Source organism: Eriocheir sinensis, chromosome 53, assembly GCF_024679095.1.
Source record: "Eriocheir sinensis breed Jianghai 21 chromosome 53, ASM2467909v1, whole genome shotgun sequence".
NCBI lineage: Eukaryota > Metazoa > Arthropoda > Malacostraca > Decapoda > Varunidae > Eriocheir > Eriocheir sinensis.
In genome coordinates this window covers 6,347,051-6,374,232 of record NC_066561.1, presented here as the reverse complement: position 1 = coordinate 6,374,232, position 27,182 = coordinate 6,347,051, and the positions used below count along the sequence as shown (strand labels likewise).

At 44.4% G+C, this 27,182-nt stretch overlaps 2 protein-coding genes across 2 annotated transcripts; both read left to right on the top strand.

Annotated features, from left to right (window-relative positions):
- Positions 1 to 13,029: 13,029 nt before the first annotated feature.
- On the top strand, positions 13,030 to 14,909 carry LOC126983286 (adhesive plaque matrix protein-like). Its single transcript, XM_050835942.1, has 2 exons — positions 13,030 to 13,086; positions 14,071 to 14,909. Exons 1-2 carry the CDS (start codon positions 13,075 to 13,077, stop codon positions 14,656 to 14,658), a joined length of 600 nt encoding a protein of 199 aa, XP_050691899.1. The 5' UTR covers positions 13,030 to 13,074; the 3' UTR covers positions 14,659 to 14,909.
- A 2,473-nt stretch (positions 14,910 to 17,382) lies between these two features.
- Positions 17,383 to 19,117, top strand: LOC126983285 (uncharacterized). Its single transcript, XM_050835940.1, has 2 exons — positions 17,383 to 17,418; positions 18,076 to 19,117. The coding sequence occupies exons 1-2, from the start codon at positions 17,407 to 17,409 to the stop codon at positions 18,697 to 18,699; spliced, it is 636 nt and encodes a 211-aa protein (XP_050691897.1). The 5' UTR covers positions 17,383 to 17,406; the 3' UTR covers positions 18,700 to 19,117.
- Positions 19,118 to 27,182: the final 8,065 nt, after the last annotated feature.

The window sequence follows — 27,182 nt, the reverse complement described above, 5'->3', positions numbered from 1 at the left end:
AATGAAGTTACTGTCCACTCTTTCTTTTTTTCTTTTTTCTTTTCTTTCTCTCAAGTAGATGGAGTAGAACCGAGTGATGTTTTTTTCTTTCTTTTTTTTCTTTTTTTCTCTACCTCCATCTCTCGACTGGGTATACGTTTTTTTCTTGTTTTTTTTTCTTTTTCTTTTTTTCTTCTTCCGCCTCTCCAGCAGTAGCAGGAGTGTAATGGAGTAATTTTTTTTCTCCTTTTCTTTTTCTTTTCCCTCAAGTTTAATAGTAGGAGGAAGATGGAGGATTTTTTTTCGGTGTTATTTCGGTGTTTTTTCTTTATTTTTTTATATTTTTCTTTTACTTGTGTCTTTTCAATATCTTTTCTTCTTTCTTTCGTCTTTTATTCTGTCGCGTTTCTTTTTCTTTTTTTCCTTTTTCTGTTTTTTTTTTCATTATTTTTTCGTTGTTTTTTCTGTTTTTTTTCTTATACTTTTTCTTTCGTCTTTTATTCTATCGTGTTGCTTTCATTTTTTTTCGTTGTTTTTCTTATACTTTTTCTTTCCTCTTTTTCTTTTGATTTTTTTCCTCAAGATGTCTAGTCCTGTCTTCATTGTATGGTGAGCAGGATAATTACTTCTTTTTCTTCTTCCTCCTCTTCTTCTTTTCCTCCTTCCTCTTCTATTCTTCTTCTTCTTCTATCTCTCTCTAATTCAATTTTTACGACTCACTTTCCACTTCACCTCTTGCTAATTATCTATATATCCCCAACTCTTCTTTCCCAGTTCCTTTTTTTTTCTAATGTTCCTCTTTTCTATTTCACCTTTTCTTCTTTATTCTTCTTATCTCCATTTCTCGATCGTCTCTTTTATCATCTCCTTCTCTACCTCTATCATCTACCATTCCTCCTCCCTATCATTTTTTTTCTTATTTTTTCTGTCATTCCTATCACATCTTCCACCTTTCCTGTCCACTATAATTCGTTTCTATCTTACTTTTAGGACAAACTTCTTTTTTTTATTCCTCTTTTACAATTTTACTCAGTCCCATTTCGGTTTCCATTTCTTTTCTTTTTTTATATATTACAAGTCAAAGAAATTGTGATGCAGTGTGTGTGTGTGTGTGTGTGTGTGTGTGTGTGTGTGTGTGTGTGTGTGTGTGTGTGTTTAAATTATGTGTGGGAAATAATTATATATATTAAAATATTTATGTTATAGTTTCTTTCATTTCTACCTCACGAACCCCACAAAAATCTCAACGACCTACAGCATCTTCCAGTAAGCTCTTTTTCTTTCTTTTGTTTTGTTTTTTGTTTTTTACCTTGAGCTGTCTTCTATACAGTAAAAAAAGCTTATTGGTCCATACGTAAATTATTGGGCCAGTCACCCCTAAAAAAAATCTACTGTAGTGTGGGATCAATCATCTCTTAACCCGGTAGCTTCGGGGATCATGTTTCTTAAAGGCCCCTCTAAGCGAGAAAAATGAGAAAAAATCATCACTCACGCAAACCATTTCATAATATATATATCAACGCATTTCTGATCAGTTTATGTATCATCTACTTTTGGGGGATTTATATCATGGAAAAAATTTGGCCCGTCGCTGGTACACGGTAAAGCAACAAATTTGTCCCGTCGCTGGTACACGGTAAAGCAACAAATTTGGCCCGTCGCTGCTACACGGTTAAGTATAGCAATTTCCTATGATGTTTTTCACGCCCGTATTCAGACGCTTTCGGCTCACACACCAGATATTTCCCAAGGCCACAAAGCTTAGTCGTGTTCTCTTGAGTGTTTTTCAGGTTCATGGTGCAGAAGTCTTGTCAGACCATCACTGCAGGCTCATAAAGCTACCCATCAGCTGAGACCAAAATGAATAAAAAAGTAAATAAAAACTACAATACGAGTCTTCTTGGTTGAAACATCATGTATACGCCTAAGGTCAGGTATACATGTCACCTATCCACAAACAGGTAACAGGTGATATGATTAATCTTGCAATATATAACCCGTCTGCTTTTTTTTCTTTTCTTTTCTTTTGGCTCCGGACAACTTTTCCGTACGCTAAAAATACAGTCTTGTTGCCACAGTGAAACCGGCAGCCGTTGGACGAAGGGGGGGAGGGGGGGGTGGGGGGAGGGAGTGAAGGGGGTTGGAAAAGGGAAGAACCGGAGATGTGCTGGGGCGGGCGAGGCAGGGCAAACAAGGGGTAAGGGATAGTTGAAGGAGGGAGAGAAAGAAGGAAGGAGGGGGTGAAGGAAGAGCATGGGGGCTGGAGGGGGGTGGGTGGGAGGGACATGGGATAGTTGGAGAAGGGAGGGAGTGCAAGGAAGAACATGGAAGGACTGTTAGGGGAAGGAAGGGGGGAAGAGGGGAAGGGGAAGGAAGGGGGAAGGTAAGGTGGGTGGACTGTGAGGGGAATGGGGGAGGGGAACGGGCCGAAGAGGGGCATGGGGTAGTAGGAGGGGAGAGGAGGAGGGAAAGAGAGAGAGGGGGAAGGAAGGGCGTGGGGCTGTGAGGAAAAGGAGGAAAGGAGGAAGGGAGGGAGGCAAGGAAGGGAATGGAGCCGAGGGGAATGGGAGAGAAGGAAGAAAGAGAAGGAGGGTGTGAGGATAGGGGGGAAAAGAGAAGGGAATGCAGCAAGGAAGAGAATGGGGAAGGGGAGAAGGGGGGAAGGGAGGGGCCAAAGAAGGGCGTGGGGAAGGAGGGGAGGGGGGGGAAGGGGGGGATGGCCAGGACAACAACCCAATTAGGCAAGATCACGTGCCCAGCGGCCGTCACCAGCCACCGCCCTTCACCTCGACTCCTGGAACGCCGCAACCCTTTCCAGCAACTGTCCGGTAACTCCTTCCCTCGCTCGCTCGGTCTCTCCCGTTACGCTTTTTTTCACGTTAATGTTCTGAAGGGAGGAAGGGATAGAGGGTGGATGAAACAAATGAGTAAAAACAAAGAAAAAAGAAAGAAAAAACGCCTCAATTTTCGCGCTCTCCTCTCATTTTTCTTTCTTTCAGGCTAATGCTTTGGAGGAAGGGATAGAGTGTGGATGAAACGAATGAGTAAAAACAAAAAAAAAACAAAAAAAAGAAGAAAAAAAACGCCTCAATTTTCGCTCTCTCCTCTCTTTTTTCTTTCTTTCAGGCTAATGCTTTGGAGGGAGGAAGGGATAGAGGTTGGTTGTGATGGAAGAGGGTAAAAAACACAAGAAAAATAAGTTAAATGAAAGTGAAAATGTAACGATTCAACACTTCCCAAGACACACCCGCTAATTCCTTCGGTCTTTCCACCTCCCGCTACTTGTTCCCTTCTCTCAAATGCTCTTTAAGCCAACCCTGAGCCCATTTCCCTTAATTTTAGAGTAGCCCCCTTAAACCTCATCCCCGGCAACCCTAACCCCATTTTCTTCCTGTACCTCTTCCATTAAGCCATTGTTCTTCTCTCTATTAACATTCCCTAACTTAAAACAAAGTCCTAACACTTATTTATTTATCTCAAGAATAAGTAAATGCATATGTTTTAATATTAAGGCAAAGGAAAGGATGGACGGTCAAGACGAAAGAGGTCAAAAAAGGCGAAATTAAAAAAACGCCTCAACTTTTTCAAGCAACTATCCGCTAACTCCTTCCGATTACGCTCTTCCTTCCCTCTAATGCTCTGAAGGGAGGAAGGGATGGAGGGTACATGGAAGGGAGGTGAGTAGACGCAGCAACCGCCAACCCACGCCCTCCTGTACGCCAAACTGACCACTGCCCGAACCTCAACCCCTTCCAACCTTCCATCACGTGTTCCAATCTCTCTAACGCTATGAAAGGATGGAGGGATAGAGGGTACTTGGGAGGGAAGAGATGGAAGTAGCAGCCGCCAGCCCACGCCCTCAACTCAAACTGACTCCTGGAACCTCAACCCTTTCCAGCCTCCTTCGCTCTTTTTTCCCTTCCATCACGTGTTCCAATCTCTCTAACGCTATGAAAGGATGGAGGGATAGAGGGTACTTGGGAGGGAAGAGATGGAAGTAGCAGCCGCCAGCCAACGCCCTCAAGCGAGCCAAACTGACCATTCAAACCTCAACCCTTTCCAGGACATATCCACCAGCTCCCTCGTTCTCTCCTCCCTGCCGTTACGTTCTTCCCTCTGAGCTCTGAAGGGAGAAAGGGATTGTGGGTGAAGACGGAAGAGGGTAAACACAGCAAAGGGTTAAATAAAAGAAAGCCTTAACCCTTTCCAACCTTCTTCACTCCCTCCTCCAACCGGTTACGTTCTTTCTTCCCGCTAACGCACTGACAGAATGAATTGATGGAGGGTGATTGAGATGGAGGAGGCCAGGTGCAGCAGCCGCCAGCCACGCCTCTGGACCACAAGCTGACCACCTGAACGCCTAAGAACTCCTTCCACAACTCATTCTCCCTTCCCTCTAGTTGGCGTGCCCGTCCTTGCAAGTCAAAGCATGGCATCCAACACTCCCTTCACCCCTTACAGCCCCATGCCCTTTTTTACCCTCCCTCTCCCCTTCCCTCCTTTCTCCAACTTCACCTTTCCCTTTTCCTCCCTTCCTTTCCTTACAGTTTTCCCATTCCCTTCCTTTCTCCCCACTCCCCTTACAGCCCTATTCCCTTCCTTACCCTCCCTCTCCCCTTCCCTCCTTTCTCCAACTCTACCTTTCCCTTTCCCGCACTTTCTTTCCTTCCCTTTACAGTTTTCCCATTCCCTTCCTTTCTCCCCCTTCCCCTTACAGCCCCATGCCCTTCCTTCCCCTCCCTCTCCCTTTCCCTACTCCTCTCGCAAACACGAATGCTCTGAAGGGAAGATCCGTATTGTCAAACGCTTCCTCTCTCACTTCAACTGTCTCCAAAGGCTATAAAGGAGAGCAATCGGGTTCTCAAGAGTGTTTTTCTAGATTCATGGTACAGAAGAAGGGTCAGACTACCACCAGGGACATTAAACTACCCCTGCAAATGCCTAAAACTCCCACGAAAGCGTTGTCGAATATGTGAGTCTGGGAGCCGAAATGTTTAAGAGTGCCCCTAAGGGATGGAGGAGGAGGAGGAGGAGGAGGAGGAGGAAGAGGTGGGGACAGCAGCCGCCTACCTTCGTCCTTCAAGAAAGCCAACCAGTCCACAACAGACCCAAGCCACCTCACCATTTACAAAACATCTTTTTTTTTTAGGGGGAGGAGGGGGAGGGAGTGGTTGCATCCAAACATCTTTTTATTAGGTTTGCTTACTAACAGTATCTTTGACCCCTTAGCCTTGGGTAGTGAACATCGGGTTATATTCTCTATCCAATTGACGGCCTTGTAGCAAATGTATATATTGTTGTCCCTCAAATAGTCCGGTTTCCAGTAGTTCGGGTTTGGTTTTATACGGATTGTTATTGAAGATCTTTTAGGATTTTTAAATTTCCTGCGTCGGGAAATTAAAAAATCCTAAAAAATCTTCTTAGAAAATCCACATAAAACCAAAAACGAACTATTGGAAACCGTACTATTTGAGGGGCAACTAGTCTTTGAAGCAGAAGCAAGAGGAATGAAGATGAGGATACCAGGATGGGGGGTGGATGATAAGAGGGAAGAGAGAAAGGAAGAGAGGGGAAATGAGTGAAGGAAGGCTGTAAGAGGGGAGGAAAAGAAAGATACGGTTGTCAGTGGGAAAGAAAGAACGGGAGGAATGAAGATAAGGAAAGAAGTTTAAAGGGAGGAAAGACAGGGCGAAAGATAAGAGGGAAGAGAGAGAGGAAGAGAGGGGAAATGAGTGAAGGAAGGCTGTAAGAGGGGAGGAAAAGAAAGATACGGTTGTCAGTGAGAAAGAAAGAACGGGAGGAATGAAGATAAGGAAAGAAGTTAAAAGGGAGGAAAGACAGGGCGAAAGATAAGAGGGAAGAAAGAAAGGAAGAGAAGGGAAGAAAAAGTGAAGGAAGGCTGTAAGGGAGGAGAGAAGGACCCGCTTGTCAGTGAGAAAAATAATAACACGAGAAAAAAAAAAAAAGGTAAAAGCAGATTAGAAAGGATGAAAGGCAATAGAGAAAGGATGAGAGGGGCGAGGATGAAGAAAGGCTTTAATAGAGGAGAAAATGAACGCTCCGGTTGTCGGTGAGAGAAAGAACGAACAGGAGGGATGAAGATGAGCCGAAGGTTGCGGGAAAGTGTCGCCTACCTGAGGAAGAGCCAAGGACCACGCCCATCACCCGGAGTGTTCAAGGCCGGTGTGAAGCTGTTGCCGGGACCCAACCTGTTTGTTCCCCTCCTCGCCTCGCCCTCCCCTCTATTACCTGCCCTCCCCCGTCCTTCCCCTCCTCTCTCTCTTACCTTCCTTTCCTCTCTCCTCTCTCATTACCCTCCCCATTCCTTCCCTCCTCTCCCTCTCTTCCTTCTCCTCTCCTCTCTCTTCTTCTTCCTTCTCTCTTGCCCTCCTCTCTCTGTATCCATCTTCCTTTCCCTCCCCTCCTCTCCTCTTTCTTCCCCTCTCCTCTCTCTTCCTTACTCTCCTCTTTCTCTGTATCTTTCTCTCTCTCTCTTCTCTTCCTTACCCTCCCCTCTTTCTTTATCTCTTTTCCTTCCCCTCCTCTCTCTTCCTTTCCCCCCTCCCTCTTTCTTTCTTATCATCCTCTCCTCTTTCCTTCCTCTTCTCTCTCTTCTTTCCCCTTCCTCTTTTTCTTCCCCTCTCCTCTCTTCCTTACTCCCTTCCCTCCTCTCTCTCTCTCTCTATCTTTTCCTCCCTTCTCCTCTCTCTTCCTTCCCTTCCCCCCTCTCTTCCCTACCGTTCCCTCCCTTCTCTCTCTCTTCCTCCCTCTCCCCTCCCCCCTCTCTCTCTCTTCCCTCACCTTCCTCCCACCTGGTCCGCCCTTATTAACGGCCCACACACACTCGTAACCTTTCATAACCTAAGGCTTAATTTTTTTTTTTGGGGGGGGGTCATTGTCATTGTTTCCAAGTCGATGTTTTGTCATTATCATCATTTCGAAGTCGATGTTCCAAGGTCACGATAATGAACCTTTCGATTGATGTGTCATAATATTTTTTTTTTATATATATATTTCCGATACGTTATTAAAATCAATCTTATCAAATGTTAATATGTGACCAAGAACCATGATGAACTTACTTATATCTTCTGCACATAAATAGAAAAATACTTCAACCGGTGTGACTATACAGGTTAGTTATTCCACGGGGTAATTAGGAGCATAGGATACCAGTGAAGGATGTGACAGTAGAAGGTGTAGGATCGTCAGTTAACAGGCGAGAACAGAATATAGGACAAAATGTGATGAAAGGAAGAAATATAACGAAGGGAAATACAAGAAAAGGAAACAGGGCATGAAGGAGTGTAGGATACCAGTGAAGGATGTGACAGGAGAAGGTGTAGGATCGTCAGTTAACAGGCGAGAACAGAATATAGGACAAAATGTGATGAAAGAAAAGAATATAACGAAGGGAAATACAAGAAAGGAAAGCAGGGGATGAAGAAACGTAGGAAACAAGGGAAGGATATAATAAGCGAGAACAGAATATGGGACAGAAAATGATGAAGAGGAGGAATATATAAAAAGATAAAAAAGACAAGAAGGAAAGGAAGAGGCGTAGGATACAAGTGAAGGATGTAACAGGACGGAAGGATTTGACACGCAAGAACAGGATAAAGGACAGAATATGATAAGGGAAAAATATATATAATAGAGAAACAAAAAGAAAGAAAGTCAAGGATATAACAGGAGGGAAGGATATGACACGCAAGAACAGGACAAAGGACAGAATATGATAAGGGAAAAAAATATATAATAGAGAAACAAAAGGAGAGAAAGACAAGGATATAACAGGACGGAAGGATTTGACACGCAAGAACAGGATAAAGGACAGAATATGATAAGGGAAAAACAAATATAATAGAGAAACAAAAAGAAAGAAAGTCAAGGATATAACAGGAGGGAAGGATATGACACGCAAGAACAGGATAAAGGACAGAATATGATAAGGGAAAAAAATATATAATAGAGAAACAAAAGGAGAGAAAGACAAGGATACAAGTGAAGGATATAACAGAAGACAGTGTAGGATCCTTGGGCGAGGTATCCTTGGGGCGGGGCTCGCTCCGGTCAGTCTCCCCGCTCCCCGGGATCCTAGTGACGCTTATAGACGTACCCAGTGCCAAGGCCACCCGAGCCCCGCCCCTGCCCCGCCCCACCCCGCCGCAGCCCACCTTTCTCCACCCCGTCATCGTCACACTCACCTGAATATACTTGCCAACCACACCTCACCTTAATTAACAAAGCCTATTACCCATTAAGTTTTCATTCCTATATTCAGAATACATCAATAAGTTCATGATGATTAGTGGTTATTTATAGGAAGTTGATGGGGATGATTTTAATGCCGTGTTGATGGAAATGACTACAGTGTTTTCATTCCTATATTCAGAATACATCAATAAGTTCATGATTATTGGTTATTTATAGGAAGTTGATGAGGATGATTTTAATGCCGTGTTGATGGAAATGACTACAGTGTTTTCATTCCTATATTCAGAATACATCAATAAGTTCATGATTATTGGTTATTTATAGGAACTTGATGTGGATGAATTTAATGACTCGTTGATGGAAATGACTACAGTGACATCAACTATTCGCAGGAGCAGCGCCAATGGACTCCTTTCGTCAAATCATTAATTATGCCCTTGAGCTTCCTTTGCTGAAAAATAAATAAAAAAGTGCTCCTTATGACCAACCTTTTATCCATATCCTACTCCACCTTTCTCCACCTACTTGTATATATAATTGCATACCTGTCATCCACACCTCGCCCATCCTCACTCCCCCCATCTTTAATACTGTTTATCTGTTTTGCTCCACCTCATCCCCCTTAGAGACACGCCAGGCCTCGTCGACAGACCATCTAGGTAGGCTCGGTTGACGTCAGCTGCTACGGGGCCGACTTAAATTGTCAAAGGGGCGTAGTGTTAGACGCTTTCGGCTTGCACATCAACAATTTCCAAAGGCCGAAAAGGAGATCAATCGGGGTCTTATAAGTGTTAGTTTAGGCTCATGGTACAGAAGAAGGGTCAAACTACCACCAGGGTCATAAAACTACCCCTGGAAATGCCCTGAACTCCTGCGAAAGCCTTGCCAAATGTGTGGGCGAGTGTTTGTTTTTTAGGTTCATGGTACAGAAGAAGGGTCAAACTACCACCAGGGTCATAAAACTACCCCTGGAAATGCCCTGAACTCCTGCGAAAGCCTTGCCAAATATGTGTGCTAGTGTTTTTTTTTTTTTTATTAGGTTCATGGTACAGAAGAAGGGTCAAACTACCACCAGGGTCATAAAACTACCCCTGGAAATGCCCTGAACTCCTACGAATGCCTTGCCAAATGTGTGTGCAAGTGTTTTTTTTTAGGTTCATGGTACAGAAGAAGGGTCAAACTACCACCAGGGTCATAAGACTACCCCTGGAAATGCCCTGAACTCCTACGAAAGCCTTGCCAAATATGTGTGCTAGTGTTTTTTTTTTATTAGGTTCATAGCCTTGCCAAATATGTGTGCTAGTGTTTTTTTTTTATTAGGTTCATGGTACAGAAGAAGGGTCAAACTACCACCAGGGTCATAAAACTACCCCTGGAAATGCCCTGAACTCCTGCGAAAGCCTTGTCAAATGTGTGTTCTTGGACGCCAAAATGTTTTAAAATACTACCCAAAGGCCCGTGCTTCCCCCTTTAAGGAGGGAGCAATCTTTAAACAACAACAACATCATTCCCCTCCACTCCAAGCCACTCCATCTATCCTCAACTCTACCACTGTTACCTCCACCTTGTTTGCTCTACTTCTCCCTCCTCCACTGTACGCCCCTCCACCCTGCAGCTGCTACCTCCACCTGTCCCCATTCATCTGCATACCTGTCATATACACCTCCATTAACTTTGCCTTGACAATGCGCTATCAAGTCCACCTGCTCTGAATCCACCTCACCCTATCCACTGGCGTCATCCATTTGCATCCACTACCTCTGTATACTCCATCTGCCATCCACACCCACCTAACTCCGCCTTATCAATGTTTATCTGGCCTGTTCCACCCCATTTCACCTCCACCTATTTCCGTCCTGTCTGTGTTACCTATCCACCTGATCATGTTATTACTGTGTCCATCTGTCTTGTCACACCCAACTTCATTTCCACCTATTTCCAACATGCCTGCAAGTTAACCCATCATTTCCACCTATTTCATACATGTCTGCGTGCTAACCTATTCATCCCTTATTATTATTATTTTTTTCTTCACTTTGTCCACCTATCCTATTCCTCACCATCCCCTATTTCACATATTTTCTACTTTTCTACGTTGTCACCTATCCACCCTATCTCATTTTTTTTTTTTTTATCTTGTCTACCTATCCGGCTTCTCACCATCCCCTACTTAACATACTTCCTACTTTTCTACGTTCTGACCTATCCACCCTATCTCATTTTTTTTTATCATGTCCACCTGTCCTGTTACGCCCCACTCTTTACTCCACTCATTTCCTATTTATCTGTAAAATATAATAAAGATATAACTCTTGCAAGTTTTTTTTTTTTTTTTTTGGTCATATGGAGGTTTTGTTCTAGGAGGGGTTTGTCTGAGCTCCTTAAAAACTTACCTAGTCAACCCGTCTTGTTTATTAAAAAGTCCACCTGTCCTGTCCCGCCCAGCTTCTTACTCCACCTATTTCCACCACCTGCATCCCTTATCATCAATGCATCTGCCTATCTATCTAATCTCACCTGGCAATATTGTAATCATCTGGAATTCACCTGGTTTGCCCCATCACGCACCACCTATACCCAAACACCTGCCCACACATCTATACACCCACCTGAAAATCTAGTTATCACCAGTAATCCACCTTGTTACCGGTCCAGCACTCCATCAACCCCAAATCACCTGTCTGCCCACCTCTGGACTTACGTGAATCATACCACCTGGCAAATAATATCACCTACAACCCAACTAATTAGTCCCACCACGAACCACCTGTCACCCACCCACCTGTCTACCCACCTGTGCACTTAACCACTAAAACCCACTTAGTTAGCCTCACCACGAACCACCTGTTACCTATCCACCTGCCTAACCCACCTAGCAATTAATATCACTTACAACCCAACTAATTAGCCCCACACGAACCACCTGTTACCTGTCCACCTGGCTAACCCACCTGACAATTAATATCACTTACAACCTAGCTAATTAGCCCCACACGAACCACCTGTTACCTATCCACCTGCCTAACCCACCTAGCAATTAATATCACTTACAACCTAACTAATTAGCCCGACCACGAACCATTTGTACTTCCACCTGTCTACCCACCTATGCACTTAGCCTTTACCCACTTGTCAATAATACCCCCCAAAACCCATCTAATTAGCTCCACCACGAGCCACCTGTACCTACTCACCTGTATAATCCACCTATGTATTTACCTTAATTAAACCACCTGGCAACAATTATCACCAAAACCCATCTAATTAGCTCCACCACGATCCACCTGTACCTACTCACCTGTATAATCCACCTACGTATTTACCTTAATTAAACCACTTGGCAATAGATATCACCAAAACCCATCTAATTAGCTCCACCACGAGCCACCTGTACCTATCCACCTGTATAATCCACCTGGTATAATCACCTAAAACTCACCTGGATCACACCTCGTTAGCCCTATACTGCACCACCTATCCCCACCTAAACACTCCACGTAACCTCACCTGTTTAGCCTTCCCTGTCTCTACCTGTCCTGCAGTCTGACAATATCGCTATCACCTGAGCTCACCTGGTTGGCCACGCCCTCCCCCTCCCCCCTCCTCACCTCCCCTCTCCCCCAGCCAGTCTTACCTTTCTACCTCTTCCCATCATCTTCATTCTCCCCTCCTCCTCCTCCTCCTTCTCCCCTCTTCTACTTCCTACCTGGGGGCACCTGTTTAAGGGGGGGAGGGGGGTAAAGGGGGGTGGGGGAGGGGGTTGTACAGGAATCTCAACCTTCACTTAACCTTCAAAAGATGTTCTAGTTCAATCTCGCTTTTATTGTTTTTGTTTTCCTTTTCAGTTATTGTTGTTGTTGTTTTTGGTACCAGTTTACCGGTTCTCTCTTTTTTTTTTTATGTGTGTGTGTGTGTGTGTGTGTGTGTGTGTGTGTGTGTGTGTCTAACGTTATTATTGTTGTTATTATCATTATTGTTATCCTTTTCCTCATCGTTTTCCTCCTCCTCCTCCTCATCATCATCATCATCATCATCATCGTTACCCCGAAATACAGGAAGAGTTTAGGCCAATGAACGGGGTCTTGAAAGAGAGCAGATTCGATTTCACGGGAAGCTTCCAAATAAGGCGAGAGGTCGTTAGAAAAATTGTACTGGTCGTGGTAGTGAAGGTGGTGGTACTGGTGGCGGTGGTAGTGGTGGCGGTGGTAGTAGTAGTAGTAGTTGCTGTTGTTGTTGTTGTTGTTGTAGTTGTAGTAGTAGTAGTAGTAGTAGTAGTAATTTCTGCGTAGCAACAACACAGTATATTCAGCTCTCCAGAAGGGGAGAGAAGGAGGGAAAGAAGAGGCAAGGAGAGAGGATATTGGTGGTTGGAGAGGGGAAGAAGGACGGGAGGGAGGAGAGGAGGGAAGAAGGGACAAGGGGGAAAGGAGAGAAGCAGGGAGCAAAGGGAAGAAAGGAGGAGGAAAAGAGAGGGAAAGAGGAAGGGAGGGAGAAAAGGGGGAGAAGTAGGATGAGGGAGAGACAAATTAGGAGGGATGAGGAGGGAAAGAGGGAGAGGAGGAGGAGGAGAGAGGGAGGAGGGGAATAGGGATGGAAGGAAGAAGACTGGGGAGGAGCCAAAAAAGGAGGAAGAGGAGGAGGAAGAGAAGGAGAGGGAGAAGAGAACCAATGAGGGAGGAGGGTCAAGGAGGGAAGGCAGGAGGAGGGAAAATGTGGAGGGAAGGAGGGAGAAGGAGGGAGAGCTAGAGAGGGAGGGCCAGGAACGGAGGAAGGAAGAAAGGGAGTGGGAGGGAGGGAGGGAGGGAGGCTTGTGCAGTATATATATGAGGTCGCTTCCTTTCCTCCTCACAGTGTCTTCTTCAGCTGCTCCGATCAACCATGAACGCTGTGGTGAGTATGGCCTCCACACCACCAACACCAGCACCACCAACTCCACTGTTACCCTTATACCAACACCACCAACATCACTACCAACGCCAATAGCTTTTGTGACTTTACCAACACCAACACCATCACCAACACCAACACCATCACCACCAACATCACTACCAACACCAACACCATCACCAACACCAATACCATCACCACCAATATCACTACCAACGCCAATAGCTTTTGTGACTTTACCAACACCAACACCATCATCACCACCTCTATTACCCTTTATGCACCATCACCATCACCACCAATACCACTAACAATCACCATCACAACCACTATCACTACCAACACCAACACCGCTATAACATTTTTTTGCAGCTTTCCGTCACTGACATTTTTTCTTCTCTAACTGACTTGTTCTTCATTTAGGATTTATCTCTGTAAGAAATTCACTTATTCATTCATATTCTTCCTTCATACTCTACACAACAGCCTTCTTTTTTTAACTAGTCTCCTTTTCCTCAACTTTCTTACTCCTTCATATTCTCAGTTAATATTTTCCTAGCCTTTCCTCTCTGTCTTCGTCTTCTTTATCCTCTTCATCGCCATCCTCTATGTTCTTCTCTACCTCCTCATTCTCTTCTTACTCATTCTATTTGTCATTTCTTACTTTTCTTCTTTGTATTCTCTTCTGACATTCCCTTTTTTCCTCCTGTTTTGTGTTTTCTCTACTTTCTCTAATCTTCAGTTATTATTTTCTTCCTTGATTCTCCATTTTTCATCATTCCCTTATTCGCTTCCTTCCTTGTGTCTCTTCTGCCCTGTTCGTTCTTCTGACCCTTTCTTCGTCGTGTTCTCTCTGTCTCCCCTTCGTCATCACTTCTCCTCTTCCTAATGTAGCGAGCAAGCCGTCATTATGCTGGTTTTGTCTTCCTTCTCCGTATGTTCCTCCTCCTCCTCCGTCAGTCTCACCCACACACCTCTCTCCCACAGGTGTTTCTCGCTCTCCTGGGCATGGCTGCCGCCCTCCCCCAGATGTACCGCTACCCCTCCCCCGTGGTCACCGTGAAGAACGCAGGGGATTACGCAGCCAAGGTCGTCTCGCCTCTGACCTACACCTACCCAACCACCTACGGCAAGCCCATCGCCTACACTGCCGGCTTCCCCTACACCGCCGGCTTCCCTTACACTGCCGGCTTCCCCTACACCGCCGGCTTCCCCTACACCGCCGGCTTACCCTACACCGCCGGCTACCCCTACGCCCCCGTGGTGACCAGCCCCGTGGTGGCCAGCGCCGAGACGAAGACCCCAGTGGCAAGGACCAAGAGATCCGCTGAGCCCGAGCCAGAAGCCGAGGCTGACCCCGCCTACATCTACACCAGCGGCGTTGTCCCTGGCACCGTCCCCTTCACCGGCACCACCACCTACAACTACCCCGCCTCCACCTTCCCCATCACCACCTTCCCCGCCATAAGCGCCCCTATCACCTACAAATCCCCTATCACCTACAAATCCCCTATGACCTACACCTACCCCTTCGCCTTCCCCTTCAACTACCCCAGCGTGATCAAGACCCAGTAAGAGGGACGGGCCTGGATGACGATGAAGGACAACAACCGATGACTACATGGCTTGTTGGGCAGCTGATGATGACCTGACATGACCTCCTTTTAGGTTCCCCTACTATTTTATTTTTTTCACTCAAGTCGTTCCTGTACTTCCTCCTCCTCCTCCTCCTCCTCCTCCTCCTCCTCCTCCTCCTCCTCTTTCAGTATCAACGTTTTAGGGACTTCTTCCATGTTACTTTTTCAATCAATAAAAAACAAAATCCATGTGTTGGTTTATGTCCTTCAGCCTTTGTGAGTCAGTCAGTCAGTCAGTCAGTCATCAGTCGGACTTTCAGAGCTTGAGTCATCCCTAAGTCAGTTTCTGGGTCACGTAGACGAGAAAGAGAACGAGAAGAGTGAGTAACGATGACTGATGACCAAAATAAATCGGAATTTAACTTTTTTTATTTCTTTTCGACGAGGAGAAAAACACGTCGCGAGGAAAACTCTTGAAAATATTTTCTTTCACTTACACGCGAAGGAGAAAAATATAGATCGCAAAGGAAAACTCTAGGTATATTTTTCCTTCATTTATTTGCGAAGGAGAAAAATATAGACCGCAAAGGAAAACTCTAGGTATATTTTTCCTTCATTTATTTGCGAAGGAGAAAAATATAGACCGCAAAGGAAAACTCTAGGTATATTTTTCCTTCATTTATTTGCGAAGGAGAAAAATATCGCAGAAAAATACTCGCAACTCTATTTTATCCCATTTAAATGCGGAGAAAAATGTCGCCGAAAAACTATTATTTCTGCACTTTAAACGGGACGGAGAAGAAATATAACACAGAAGAAGACTCCAATACATTTTCTTTCACTTGGACGCGAAGAAAAAATAATGAGAAAAGTTAGCAGCGTCGACTGATAACCAAAGAAAACTGTAATACATTTTCTTTCACTTGGACGCGAAGAAAAATAAAAAAGAAAAGTTAGCAGCGTCGAGTGAAACCAAAGAAAACTTATATATTTTCTTTCACTTGGACGCGAAGAAAAATAAAAAAGAAAAGTTAGCAGCGTCGAGTGAAACCAAAGAAAACTCTAATACATTTTCTTTCACTTGGACGCGAAGAAAAAATAATAAGAAAAGTTAGCAGCGTCGAGTGAAACCAAAGAAAACTGTAATACATTTTCTTTCACTTGGACGCGAAAGAAAACAACATGAAGAGCAACAAGCAGCGAGTTACTTGTGTCTGAAGATAACCAGCGTCTGACTATTCCTTCTTCTTTGTTTGCTGTAGAGACTCTCACAAAAAAAAAATAACAAACAAATACATAAGTCTCACGTCTGGCAATGTTTATGAGTCGCTCCGTAGCTCTGAAGAAGTAAATGAACCTCTCAAGGCGACCACAAGACACAGACACTTTTTATACGTGTTCTTGTGACGGAGATGCGAACCAAGGCCACGCGCCCCCAAATTTGCCTTCACCTTGCTAACTCGATCTTGTTCTCATATGCATAACTTTTTGTTCTCTTATTTTTGTATACTTGATTTTTTGGGGGGAGAGGGGAGGAGCGTCTACGAGTGACAAAGAAGGAGGTGGAGACGTGGGAGGAGATATAGGTGGGAGGAAGAAGAGGAGGTGGGAGAGAAGAGAGAGAACACAAAGGAACACAAAGGAAGAACAAACAACAGCAGACCTGCTGGTCCTTACGAGGTTGTTTGTGGCAAGCTACACTAACTATCTAATCAAAGGTGGAAGATGAAGGACAGCAAAGGCGAAGGCTCCTCCCCACCCCCCCATCCCTCCAGCCAAAGCTGGCAGGAAAGGAAAAAGAACCATGCAGCATGGAAAAACTGCATGGAATTTATGTAGGAAAGAGGAAAGAACTACCATTACTGCTACCACTAACCGGGCGATAAAAGCGGACAAGGACACCAGTATTCGAAAGAACTTAACGTTATTACGACAATGAGTAATATCTTAGTTGCTGGTTGGATTCAAAACACTTGTCTAATCTATTCTTGAAGGCCATAACTGTTGTACTATCAACGACATCACAAGGTAGAGAGTTCCAAACATTAACAACTCGATTGAAGAAGAAGTGTTTAGCTTCGTGCGACGAGAATCTTTTACCACTTATCTTCAAATTGTGATTTCTTCTTGTTCTATTTGATCGATCAATTGTAAAGTAATCTTCCGCATTAATATCACTGAATCCTTTGAACATTTTAAACACTTCTATTAGATCGCCTCGCATTCTTCGTTTTGATAGGCTGAATAAATTTACTTCTTTAAGCCTTTGTTCATATGACAAATTTCTCAACCTAGGAATCATCTATCATCATCAATCAGAAGAGAGAAGAAATAGAGGAAGAGGGACTAAAGAAGAGAGAGGAGAAGGGGAGAAGTGGGGGAGGGAAGAGGGTAAGCGAGGAGGAGGAAGGTGGAGTCAAGAGGATGGAGGGAATGAGGAAGAAGGGGAGAAGTGGGGGAGGGAAGAGGGTAAGCGAGGAGGAGGTAGGTGGAGTCAAGAGGATGGAGGGAATGAGGAAGAAGGGGAGGGAGGGAAGAGGGGAACAAGAAAGAGGAGAGGCGTAAAAAAAAAGGGGAGGGAGAGGAGGGGAGAGAGGAAGAGGGGAAGAGAAGACGCAAGAGAGGGTGGAGGGGAACGCAAATAAAAAAAAAGGGAGAATAAAAAACACACGCAGGCGTATATAAACAAGCAAGCAATGTCTCTCTCTTCAGTGCTCTTCAAATATCCTTCCCAAGACTTACCACCATGAAGTTTGCGGTGAGTATTTTGTCAACACCACCACCACCACTACCACCACCACCACCACTATCACCATCATCCTAAACTCACTATCATCACCACACCTTCCTATCACCATCAATATAATCAACTCGTTTAGTGTGAGTGTAATCGCAATGTTTGTTTGAGTGCTTTTTCTTAGGGTCAAACTACCACCAGGGTCATTAATGTACTCATGGAAATGCTCAGAAATTCTATATACAGAGGCCTGGTCGAAATGTTTAAGAATATGACTCATAATCAACAGGATTACTAAATTCTTGGATCAGGAGGATTAAGAGGCATTAGGTTTACAGAAAGGCCAAGTGGTGTTTTGCAGACTCCAAGTGTCCATCATTTGGTATTATAAGACACTTCCGCTTCTCATATCAGCTATTTCTAAAGGTCAAAGAGGGGGTCAGTCGGGTTCTAATGAGTGTTTTTTTAGGTTCACGGTACAGGGGAAGGGTCAAACTACCACCAATGTTATAGAACTATCCCTGGAAATGCCCACAACTCGCACGAAAGCCTTGTCAAATGTGTGTTTTGGGGCGGCGAAATATCTTACAATACGTTTTGTCCCAATCAGCCTCATCATTCCTACGGCGCCTTCCCCCTCCCAAGCCCCTGATACAAACTCTTCCCTCCCTTCCTCAGGTGCTTCTGGGCCTGCTGGGTGTGGCTGCCGCCCTCCCCGCTGAACCCACGAGTAGTGACAAAGATGCCATATACAGGGACAAACCCGTTATCGCGAGACACGACCCTGGCTACACTTCCCCAACTACCACCAGCCAGCCCGTCTTCTACGCCATCAACCCCTACGCTTTCCCCAACGCTTTCCCCTACGCATTCCCCTACGGCTTCCCCTACGCCTTCCCTGTCGTCAAGGAATCAAAGGTAGAGGAGTCGTCAAGGACCAAGAGATCTGCTGAGGCTGATGCTAAGGCTGATTCTGGCAAATACATCTACGTCACCCCCTACACCTACCCAGGCGCCACCCCCTACACCTTCCCCGCCGGCACCCCCTACACCTTCCCCGCCGGCATGCCCTACACCTTCCCCGCCGGCACCCCCTACACCTTCCCCGCCGGCATGCCCTACAACATCCCCGCTCCCACCACCTACAAGCTCCCCGTCGCCAAGATTCCAGCAGCCTCCCCCTACACAAAGGTCTTCCCCTACAGCCCCTACCAGTACGGCTTCCCCTTCCAGTACACTTACGCCGCTAAACCTTCAACAGCCGCCGACACAAAGGAGGAAAAATATCCAAAGGAGCGATAAGAAGGGAACGCCAGCACGACCACGACTTCCCGGGCAATGAAACGACCATCACGACCACCACCCTTCGTCCTCCACTCTTAGCTCCACCCTGCACTTCCACCTCAGCCCTCCACACACCTCCACCTGCCTCTTCTTCACTCGGAGCAGGTGGAGGTGATGTATAGAAAACGGGAAGTGAGTGGAGGAACGGACGCATAGCTCGTGTGATGATGTGAGATGGTATATAGGTATTTTTTATATACTTTTTTTTAACCTCCTGCATTAGCCTCCACTCTGCCCTCCACCTCACCACCTTCCCTCCACCTAGCTCTTTTCCACCCTCCCTTTCTTACCTCCTAAAAGCCCCGAGCATCGTCTATCGCCTTGCTGCTTAATATATCTTTACAGCAAATAAACATCATAACATATACAAAAAATATATGTTGGTTTGATTTCTCCTGATGTTATTATATTCCTATACAATTTTGAAGTTTTTTTTTTTCTTGGTAATATTTCTTTCTAGTGAGCTTTTTTTTTTAACTAAAGTCTACGGGTTCATTTTTTTCCCCCATATGTTTTCCTAGAAGAGCAACATAGTTTTTTTTTTTGTTGTTGTTGTTACTGTTGTTGCTGTTTGGTCCTTTTTTGTTACGGTGGAAGAGAGAGATTAAAGACCAACTCCAACTAGGTTAAGTATGTCAGGTTTGGGTTGACTCTTTTTAAACTGTGGAAAAGGTCAACCAGCAACCAGGCAACCACATTCCAGTAACCACACGGTCTCCTTTCTTAGCCACACTCACCCAGTTCCCAACCACACCAGGCAAACAACCAAACACGTCACCTGACCTCTTTCTCCCTCGTCTTGACAACCACAGTCCAGCAACCATACCCTTGTCTACCTCCCTCCTTCCCAGCAACCACACAACCAGTCACATCACATCCCCTCCCCTCCTCCTCCTAAACACCCACATCTTTTTTCAACCTAACAGCCACATCCCTCCATTCAACCTCATGCCAAGTCACATCAACCACACAACCAGTCACATCACATCCCCTCCCCTCCTCCTCCTCCTCCTAAACACCCACATCTTTTTTCAACCTAACAGCCACATCCCTCCATTCAACCTCATGCCAAGTCACATCAACCACACAACCAGTCACATCACATCCCCTCCCCTCCTCCTCCTCCTCCTAAATAGCCACATCTTTTCTCAACCTGACAGCCACATCCCTCCATTCAACCTTATGCCAAGTCACATCAACCACACAACCAGCCACATCCCTCCTCCTCTCTCTTTTATCAGACAGCCACATCATACATTCAACCTCCTGCCGAGTCACATCAACCACACCCCATCAACCACACAACCAGCCACATCACCCCCCCTCTCGTCCTTGCCTGCCACATCCCCCCTTCCTTCTTAACCAATCCCATTCCATTTACCACATCCTGTCTCTACCCCTCTCACCAACCACATAAATAGCCACACCTCCGCCCTCGTCCTCCTCACCAGCCACATCCCTCCTTCCTTCTCTCCTCAACCAGATTGCCACATCAATTAATTCAACCACATGCAAAGCCACATCAACCACACAGCTAGCCACATCACCCCTTCCCCCCCTCGCCCTCCTACTCACTCATATCCCTCCCTCCTTCTCTCCTCAACCAGACAGCCACATCTCTCCATTCAACCTCCTGCCGCGTCACCCCCCTCCTGCAGGCTATAAAAAAAAAAAAAAAAAGAAAGTCAAAACAGTGTGGTCTTAACGAACTTCTGTTGCTAAGGAGGATCCAGTTTTTTTTTCGTCTCTTGAGGGTCAGCGAGTCTGCGAGACTCCTCTTCTTAAGAGTTCTGATAGCCTGTTGTTTCTTTTTTTTTTTTCTCTCTCTCTCTCTCTCTCTCTCTCTCTCTCTCTCTCTCTCTCTCTCTCTCTCTCTCTCTCTCTCTCTCTCTCTCTCTCTCTCTCTCTCTCTCTCTCTCTCTCTCTCTCTCTCTCTCTCTCTCTCTCTCTCTCTCTCTCTCTCTCTCTCTCTCTCTCTCTCTCTCTCGTGTGCGAATATATACGAAAAAAAACCACTGTATTAGCGAAACTTCAATATTTCCTTGTTCTTTTTCTCTCCGGGTGTTTTCTTACGCACGGAAATGACACGACAAACAAAGCGATGCACTTACACGAAACAATAAGAATGACTCATCAGGCCGATTCAAGAAGCTGCTTAAGATGTAGCACGAGGAAGCAGCGAATTTTAAGTGCTTTTGATGTCATGGATGGAATGGATACACCTAAACCTAACCTAACATATTAAAGGCCCCTACACTCACGACCTTTCCCTTCTTTCAATGCAATGACTCATCACGCCGAAACAAGAGTAGAAGGTATAGCACGAGGAAGCGGCAAATTGTGAGTGCTATCGAAATGATGGACGGAATGGACAGTTATACGTTTGAAGACCTATGCACCATCTTCCTTCTTTGTATTTTCTACCAGTGAATAGGCGTTTTGTTTTCTATTTTATTCAATCGGCGTCGCAGACGCCGATCAACAGATTGTCCATCTTCTTGTTCTCTTCAAGTTGTTTTCCTGGCTTACCCAAGCATTGTAGACATGACATTGTATAGTAACATTTGTTAGCCCTGATGAACCCTACAACATGGCATTAGTTGTTGTTGTTGCTTTTTTACGTCTTGGCCTGTGGCGCCATGATGGTCGGCCCCAGCCCGTTGTGGCGCAGGCAAGTGTTTATAGTGGCGCCATCTTTACTTTTCAGCATTTTCCATTTTAGACCCCTAGCTGCATAATATGAATTGTTGGGGGGGTGTTGGAGGGTCATGCGACGCCGATCTATTACAGTTTTGTGCTATTGACACTTGCTTTTCTTGGTAACACAAAAATAATTCAATCAGCCACTTCCTGATTTTTCACCTTAACAACGTTAAAAAGCAATTCAGCAGCCGTTTTCCGTTTTTTTTCTGGCAGCGTAAAAATATCAAACAATCAGCCGAAAAGGTTTTCCGTTTTATTGTTTTCTCTTTCTTAGCAATATGAAAAAATGAATCAATAATCGCTTCGTATATTTGTTTTCTCCGCAACGTAATAAAAGCGCAACAAGCAATCATTCGTGTCCCTTTGCTTTGTTTTCCTCTAAGCATAATATCCAATCACTCGGTCCTTACTACCTTTAACATACGCAGTAAAGACATGAAGCTTTCGATCATGTTTGTATATACTAAAAACAAAAACAATATTCCTGGTTCCCATATCACAACATTCCTTCTTTTCACGCCAATAATATTCCTGGTTCCCATATCACAACATTCCTTCTTTTCACGCCAATAATATTCCTGGTTCCCATATCACAACATTCCTTCTTTTCACGCCAATAATATTCCTGGTTCCCATATCACAACATTCCTTCTTTTCATACCAATAATATTCCTGGTTCCCATATCACAACATTCCTTCTTTTCACACCAATAATATTCCTGGTTCCCATATCACAACATTCCTTCTTTTCACGCCAATAATATTCCTGGTTCCCATATCACAACATTCCTTCTTTTCACGCCAATAATATTCCTGGTTCCCATATCACAACATTCCTTCTTTTCATACCAATAATATTCCTGGTTCCCATATCACAACATTCCTTCTTTTCACGCCAATAATATTCCTGGTTCCCATATCACAACATTCCTTCTTTTCACGCCAATAATATTCCTGGTTCCCATATCACAACATTCCTTCTTTTCACACCAATAATATTCCTGGTTCCCATATCACAACATTCCTTCTTTTCACACCAATAATATTCCTGGTTCCCATATCACAACATTCCTTCTTTTCACACCAATAATATTCCTGGTTCCCATATCACAACATTCCTTCTTTTCATACCAATAAAACTCGCTGGTTCCCATATCACAACATTCCTTCTTTTCACGCCAATAAAACTCGCTGGTTCCCATATCACAACATTCCTTCTTTTCACACCAATAATATTCGCCGGTTCCCATATCACAACATTCCTTCTTTTCACACCAATAAAACTCGCTGGTTCCCATATCACAAAACTTCCTTCTTTTCACATTAATAAAACTCGCTGCCACTTTTAACATATTCAATTAACACATAAAAACATAAGACAAAGACATGGAGACCTTTTTAGAAGCCAGAACACTAAAGACATTAAAATCACTGGCTTCCACATCACTACAATTGTTTTTCACTGCTAAACACACATAATAGTCCCCCTTCACTTACCTTACCTTCATGGCTCACACTGCTTTCATTACTTTCTATTTACCTAGTACCTGTATCTCCCTATGTTAAATTATCCTCCTCCTCGTCTTTCATTGTCTTTCTCTTCGTTTCCTACTTATTCCCTTATCTTCTAACTGCCTTCAAATGATCAAATTCTACTCTTCCTTTTCTTCAGTGACGTTCTCTTAATCTCCTATTCATTCTCTTAGTTTCTCTCCACTTTTATATCTGACCTAACATCAACACTAAATTTCCCCACTTTTTTTTTCATGGTCACTTTCTCCTGTTCTATCTGCTCTCATATTTTTCCAGCTCGTGTTTCTTATCCGTCTTCAAAACTCCTTCCCTTTACTAAAATTCGCCTTCACCATCACCTCTGCCTGACCTACCATTAACACTAAATATTCTCCCTTTTATTCACTGTTATTTTCTCCCACTGAGTCTATTCCTGTAATTTTTAACTTCAATTTCTTCTCTACCTTAAAAAAAAAAAAAAATCATTCTCTTAAATCTAAACCATCCCTGCCTCACCCTCCACCACTCAAACCCAACCCTCCCATCTCCTTGCCCCATCAACCACAACAAAAAACCGGGAAATGTTTGGACTAAAAATAAAAAAATAAAAAAAATAAATGTGGTTCAAGCAGTGAGCCAGGTTGCCAGGGCAGGTGTGATGAGAGCAGCTACATGGATACAGCCAGCCAACATGGGGTACTCACGTGACAGGGGCTGGGGTGCGTTGACCTAGCCTGCCTGGGCCAAGGTGGAGCAGGTGACCAGTGGAGCCACCTCAGGGCACGAGGCTTGGCAGTGATGGGCAGGGAGGGGAGGAGGGGGAGGGAGAGGACAAGGAAGAGGGTTTGGGAAAGGGTATGAAGAGGAGGGGCAGGCTTGGTAACAGGAAGAGGGGCAAGAGTTTGAGGAGGAGGTGGTTGAGCAAGGAGGAGGAGGAGGAGGAGGAGGAGGGGGAGGGAGAGGACAAGGAAGAGGGTTTGGGAAAGGGTATGAAGAGGAGGGGCAGGCTTGGTAACAGGAAGAGGGGCAAGAGTTTGAGGAGGAGGTGGTTGAGCAAGGAGGAGGAGGAGGAGGAGGAGGAAGAGGCATCAAGGAAGAGGAAGGGGAAGGGGGCATGCAGGAGGAGGAGGGGAAGGCTTAGTAACAGGATCAGGAGCAACACTTTGAGTAGGAGGTGGTTGAGCAAGGAGGAGGAGGAGGAGGAGGAGGCAGCTTGGTGACAGCAACAGCAACAACAACAGGAGGCAGAGAAGCAAAAGAGGAGTGGGAAGAATTGATGGGACAGGGGAGGAGGTTCGTAGATGCATGTGGAGGACTGGTTAGAATTGATGGGACAGGAGTGGATGTTCATAGGAGGGTGGAGGTGGAGGGTGATAAGGAAATGATGGGACAGGAGGGAAGATTCATGAGGGGGGACTCCACTTCTGCCTCACTGCCTTTGTCTGTAAGTTAAATCAAAATTGTCGATATTATATAGATGTCAGGAAGCATATTATACGTACATAACACAGATTAATGACTAAGTGAGATAACCAAGCATATATCATCAATCATTTTGTCGCCTAGGAACACACACTTGACAGATCCTTCGTAGGAGATGTGGGGCTTTCCAGGGGTACTTTTTTACCCTGATGGGAGTTTGACAAGCCTTCTGTACCATGAACTCTGAAAACACTCATGAGACCGGATTTTCTCTCTTTTTTGGCCTTCAGAAATAAGTGATGTGAGGCGGCAGCATCTAAGAATACCAACCAATATGTTTTGAGTTATTAAAAAAAAACTCTATGGATCCCCTCCACCACTCTTCAATAAAGCTTTGCCTGCATACCGCATTTCCCGCCATATAAGATGCACCTGAGTATAAGAAGCACCTTTAATTTGGCAAGATATATTTAGAAAAAAAGTATAAACAAAAAATCCACGTTTTCCCTGAGCTTAATGTACCTGTATATTTCATTCTGGGGACATCTGGGAACGACTGTGTCAAATAGAGGTGTTTTGGGTACTGATTGATTGATTGATAGTTTATTGTTGCAAGTAAAAACAACAAAGGAGAATGGAGGAGCATGCCGTCCCAACCCCCAGGCAGTACAGAGTGCGATTATACAACTAAGGATACATGTGAAGTTTCGTACTATAGGCCTACCAAAACCTAACCATCGGGGTATAGGACGCAGGGTGATTTTTCATTTTTTTTTAAAGTGCGTCTTATATGGTGGGAAAAACGGTATCTCTTGCATCAGATTATATAGCTCCACCCTTTGAGAAACTACTTAATATTACCACTCCTAAGCAATAGTACCACCCATTAGCAGATTATAGTATACCGTTACTTAGCAAGAGGAGGGTATCAGGACACCTCTCCTCCCGAAATTGACCTCTCTTTTTGGACACTCCTTTGATCTCTATTCAGGAGCAGTGAGTACCGGGCTTTTTTTTATATATTTTTATTTACGCCCTTAAACTGTCTCCTTAGCTGTAAAAAAAAATGAAATAAAAAAAATAAACAAATTATGGAACATCCTCTAACAAATTGCAACATCCTCCACCTTAGCCCTTAATGGTCCAATGAAGGAGTGTGTGTATGATGTCCTTCATACCTTCCCTTACACCACTCCTTCCTCACACCCTTCATTCCGTCCCTCACACCTTTATCACCCCCAGCCATGCCTTACTCAAGCCCCATATCCCCTCCCTTACACCCTTCTTGCCTTCCTCTCACCCTCTATATCGCTGGTTTACAACTTTCTTGCACTCACGATGCTCCTCCCAAAATCTTGAAACCCACGTGACCACTTGATAGCACCAGTTTGTTTTGCACATTTTTAATCCACTAATTTTCACCTGTGCCGAGCTCTGACGTGCCTCAGAAGATACTCCGATGTTCTCTCTAAAACACTCACCAACAGAAGCATACAGCACCAGCAGATAATAGGAACCATTTTCAAAACAATAAGTTATGAAAATCACTTTCCCAAGAAATTACTAACAAGGTTTCATGACACCCCAGTCAATCCTCTGCAACCCACTGGTTGGGAACCCCTCCTCTATGCCTTCCCTCACACCCTCATTGCTGCCCTCCAAGCCTTCCTCACTCTCCTTCAAACCCTTATCATAAATGTTTAGTTGAGTCAGCCCTTTTTGTATACTCTAATTTAATTCAAGTGTGACCAAGCAATTTGGCATGCCTCCCTATGCATTAACACTTCTCTAACAGTAAGCACAACAAAGCACAATTTCTGCAATAGATTCACATCAAACTTTACCCAGAAATGAATAGTCTAGTGTTGCACAGTACAACCCATTAGCAAACTGCACAGTACCACTCTATAATACAGCACATTGTACCACCCCTTGACAACTTAGTTTTAACAATTTGCATAGTACCTCTTCTTGGGACACTGCAAAGAACCACTCTTTAAATTATGTAACACTTTCCCTCAACAAATTACACAAACTCCTTACTGCAATCATCAGATTATTTAGAAGCTTTTGGGAGTGATATACATACATCCATTGATCATACCATGAAAGCTTCTTCACTTGGAAACCAGTAACTAAATCCTATGAACTCCACAAAATTGAACAGAAGGTAGACCAAGCCTTCCTTCACCTCAGCAGTGGCTGAGTGGCCAGCGCGTGGCGCAGTGTCCTGGAGGATCCAGGTTCAAGTCCCGCCCGCCACTACAAGATGACAATTTTCAGTCGTCACTGAGTGGCCTAAGATGCTGTCCTGAAGACCACCAATCAAGCCACACTCTAGATTAACTCTAAAGAGGATCAAAGATGAACCAAGTAAGATGGTACCATTGTAAAACACTTGCCTTGCAAATAACGGGCTAGGGCCGACCAGCAAACCTCACCAAAAAGCCATAACAACACAAAAGATGGATTAAAAAAATAAATAAAATATTATTTCTAGTAATTTCAAAGACCAGGCAGACAGACTCCTTCACCTCTAACAGGCCCACATATCTGATCATTACTGATGTGTCTGGTCATTTCAAAGACCAGAAACAACTACAATATATAACTAAACCATTTCATAAAGACATTTTTGTGCAATTGATAGGTGCTGACACTCACCCTTCTTCAGATGTAGCTTTCCCATGCTCTAACAAAACTTCCATCATCTCCCAAACACTCAAAACAATAATAAGATGCAGAGTGTAAGAGGAATAGTAACTAGTCTGTTCACTATCACTAAAAGAAAACACTGCAGAAGA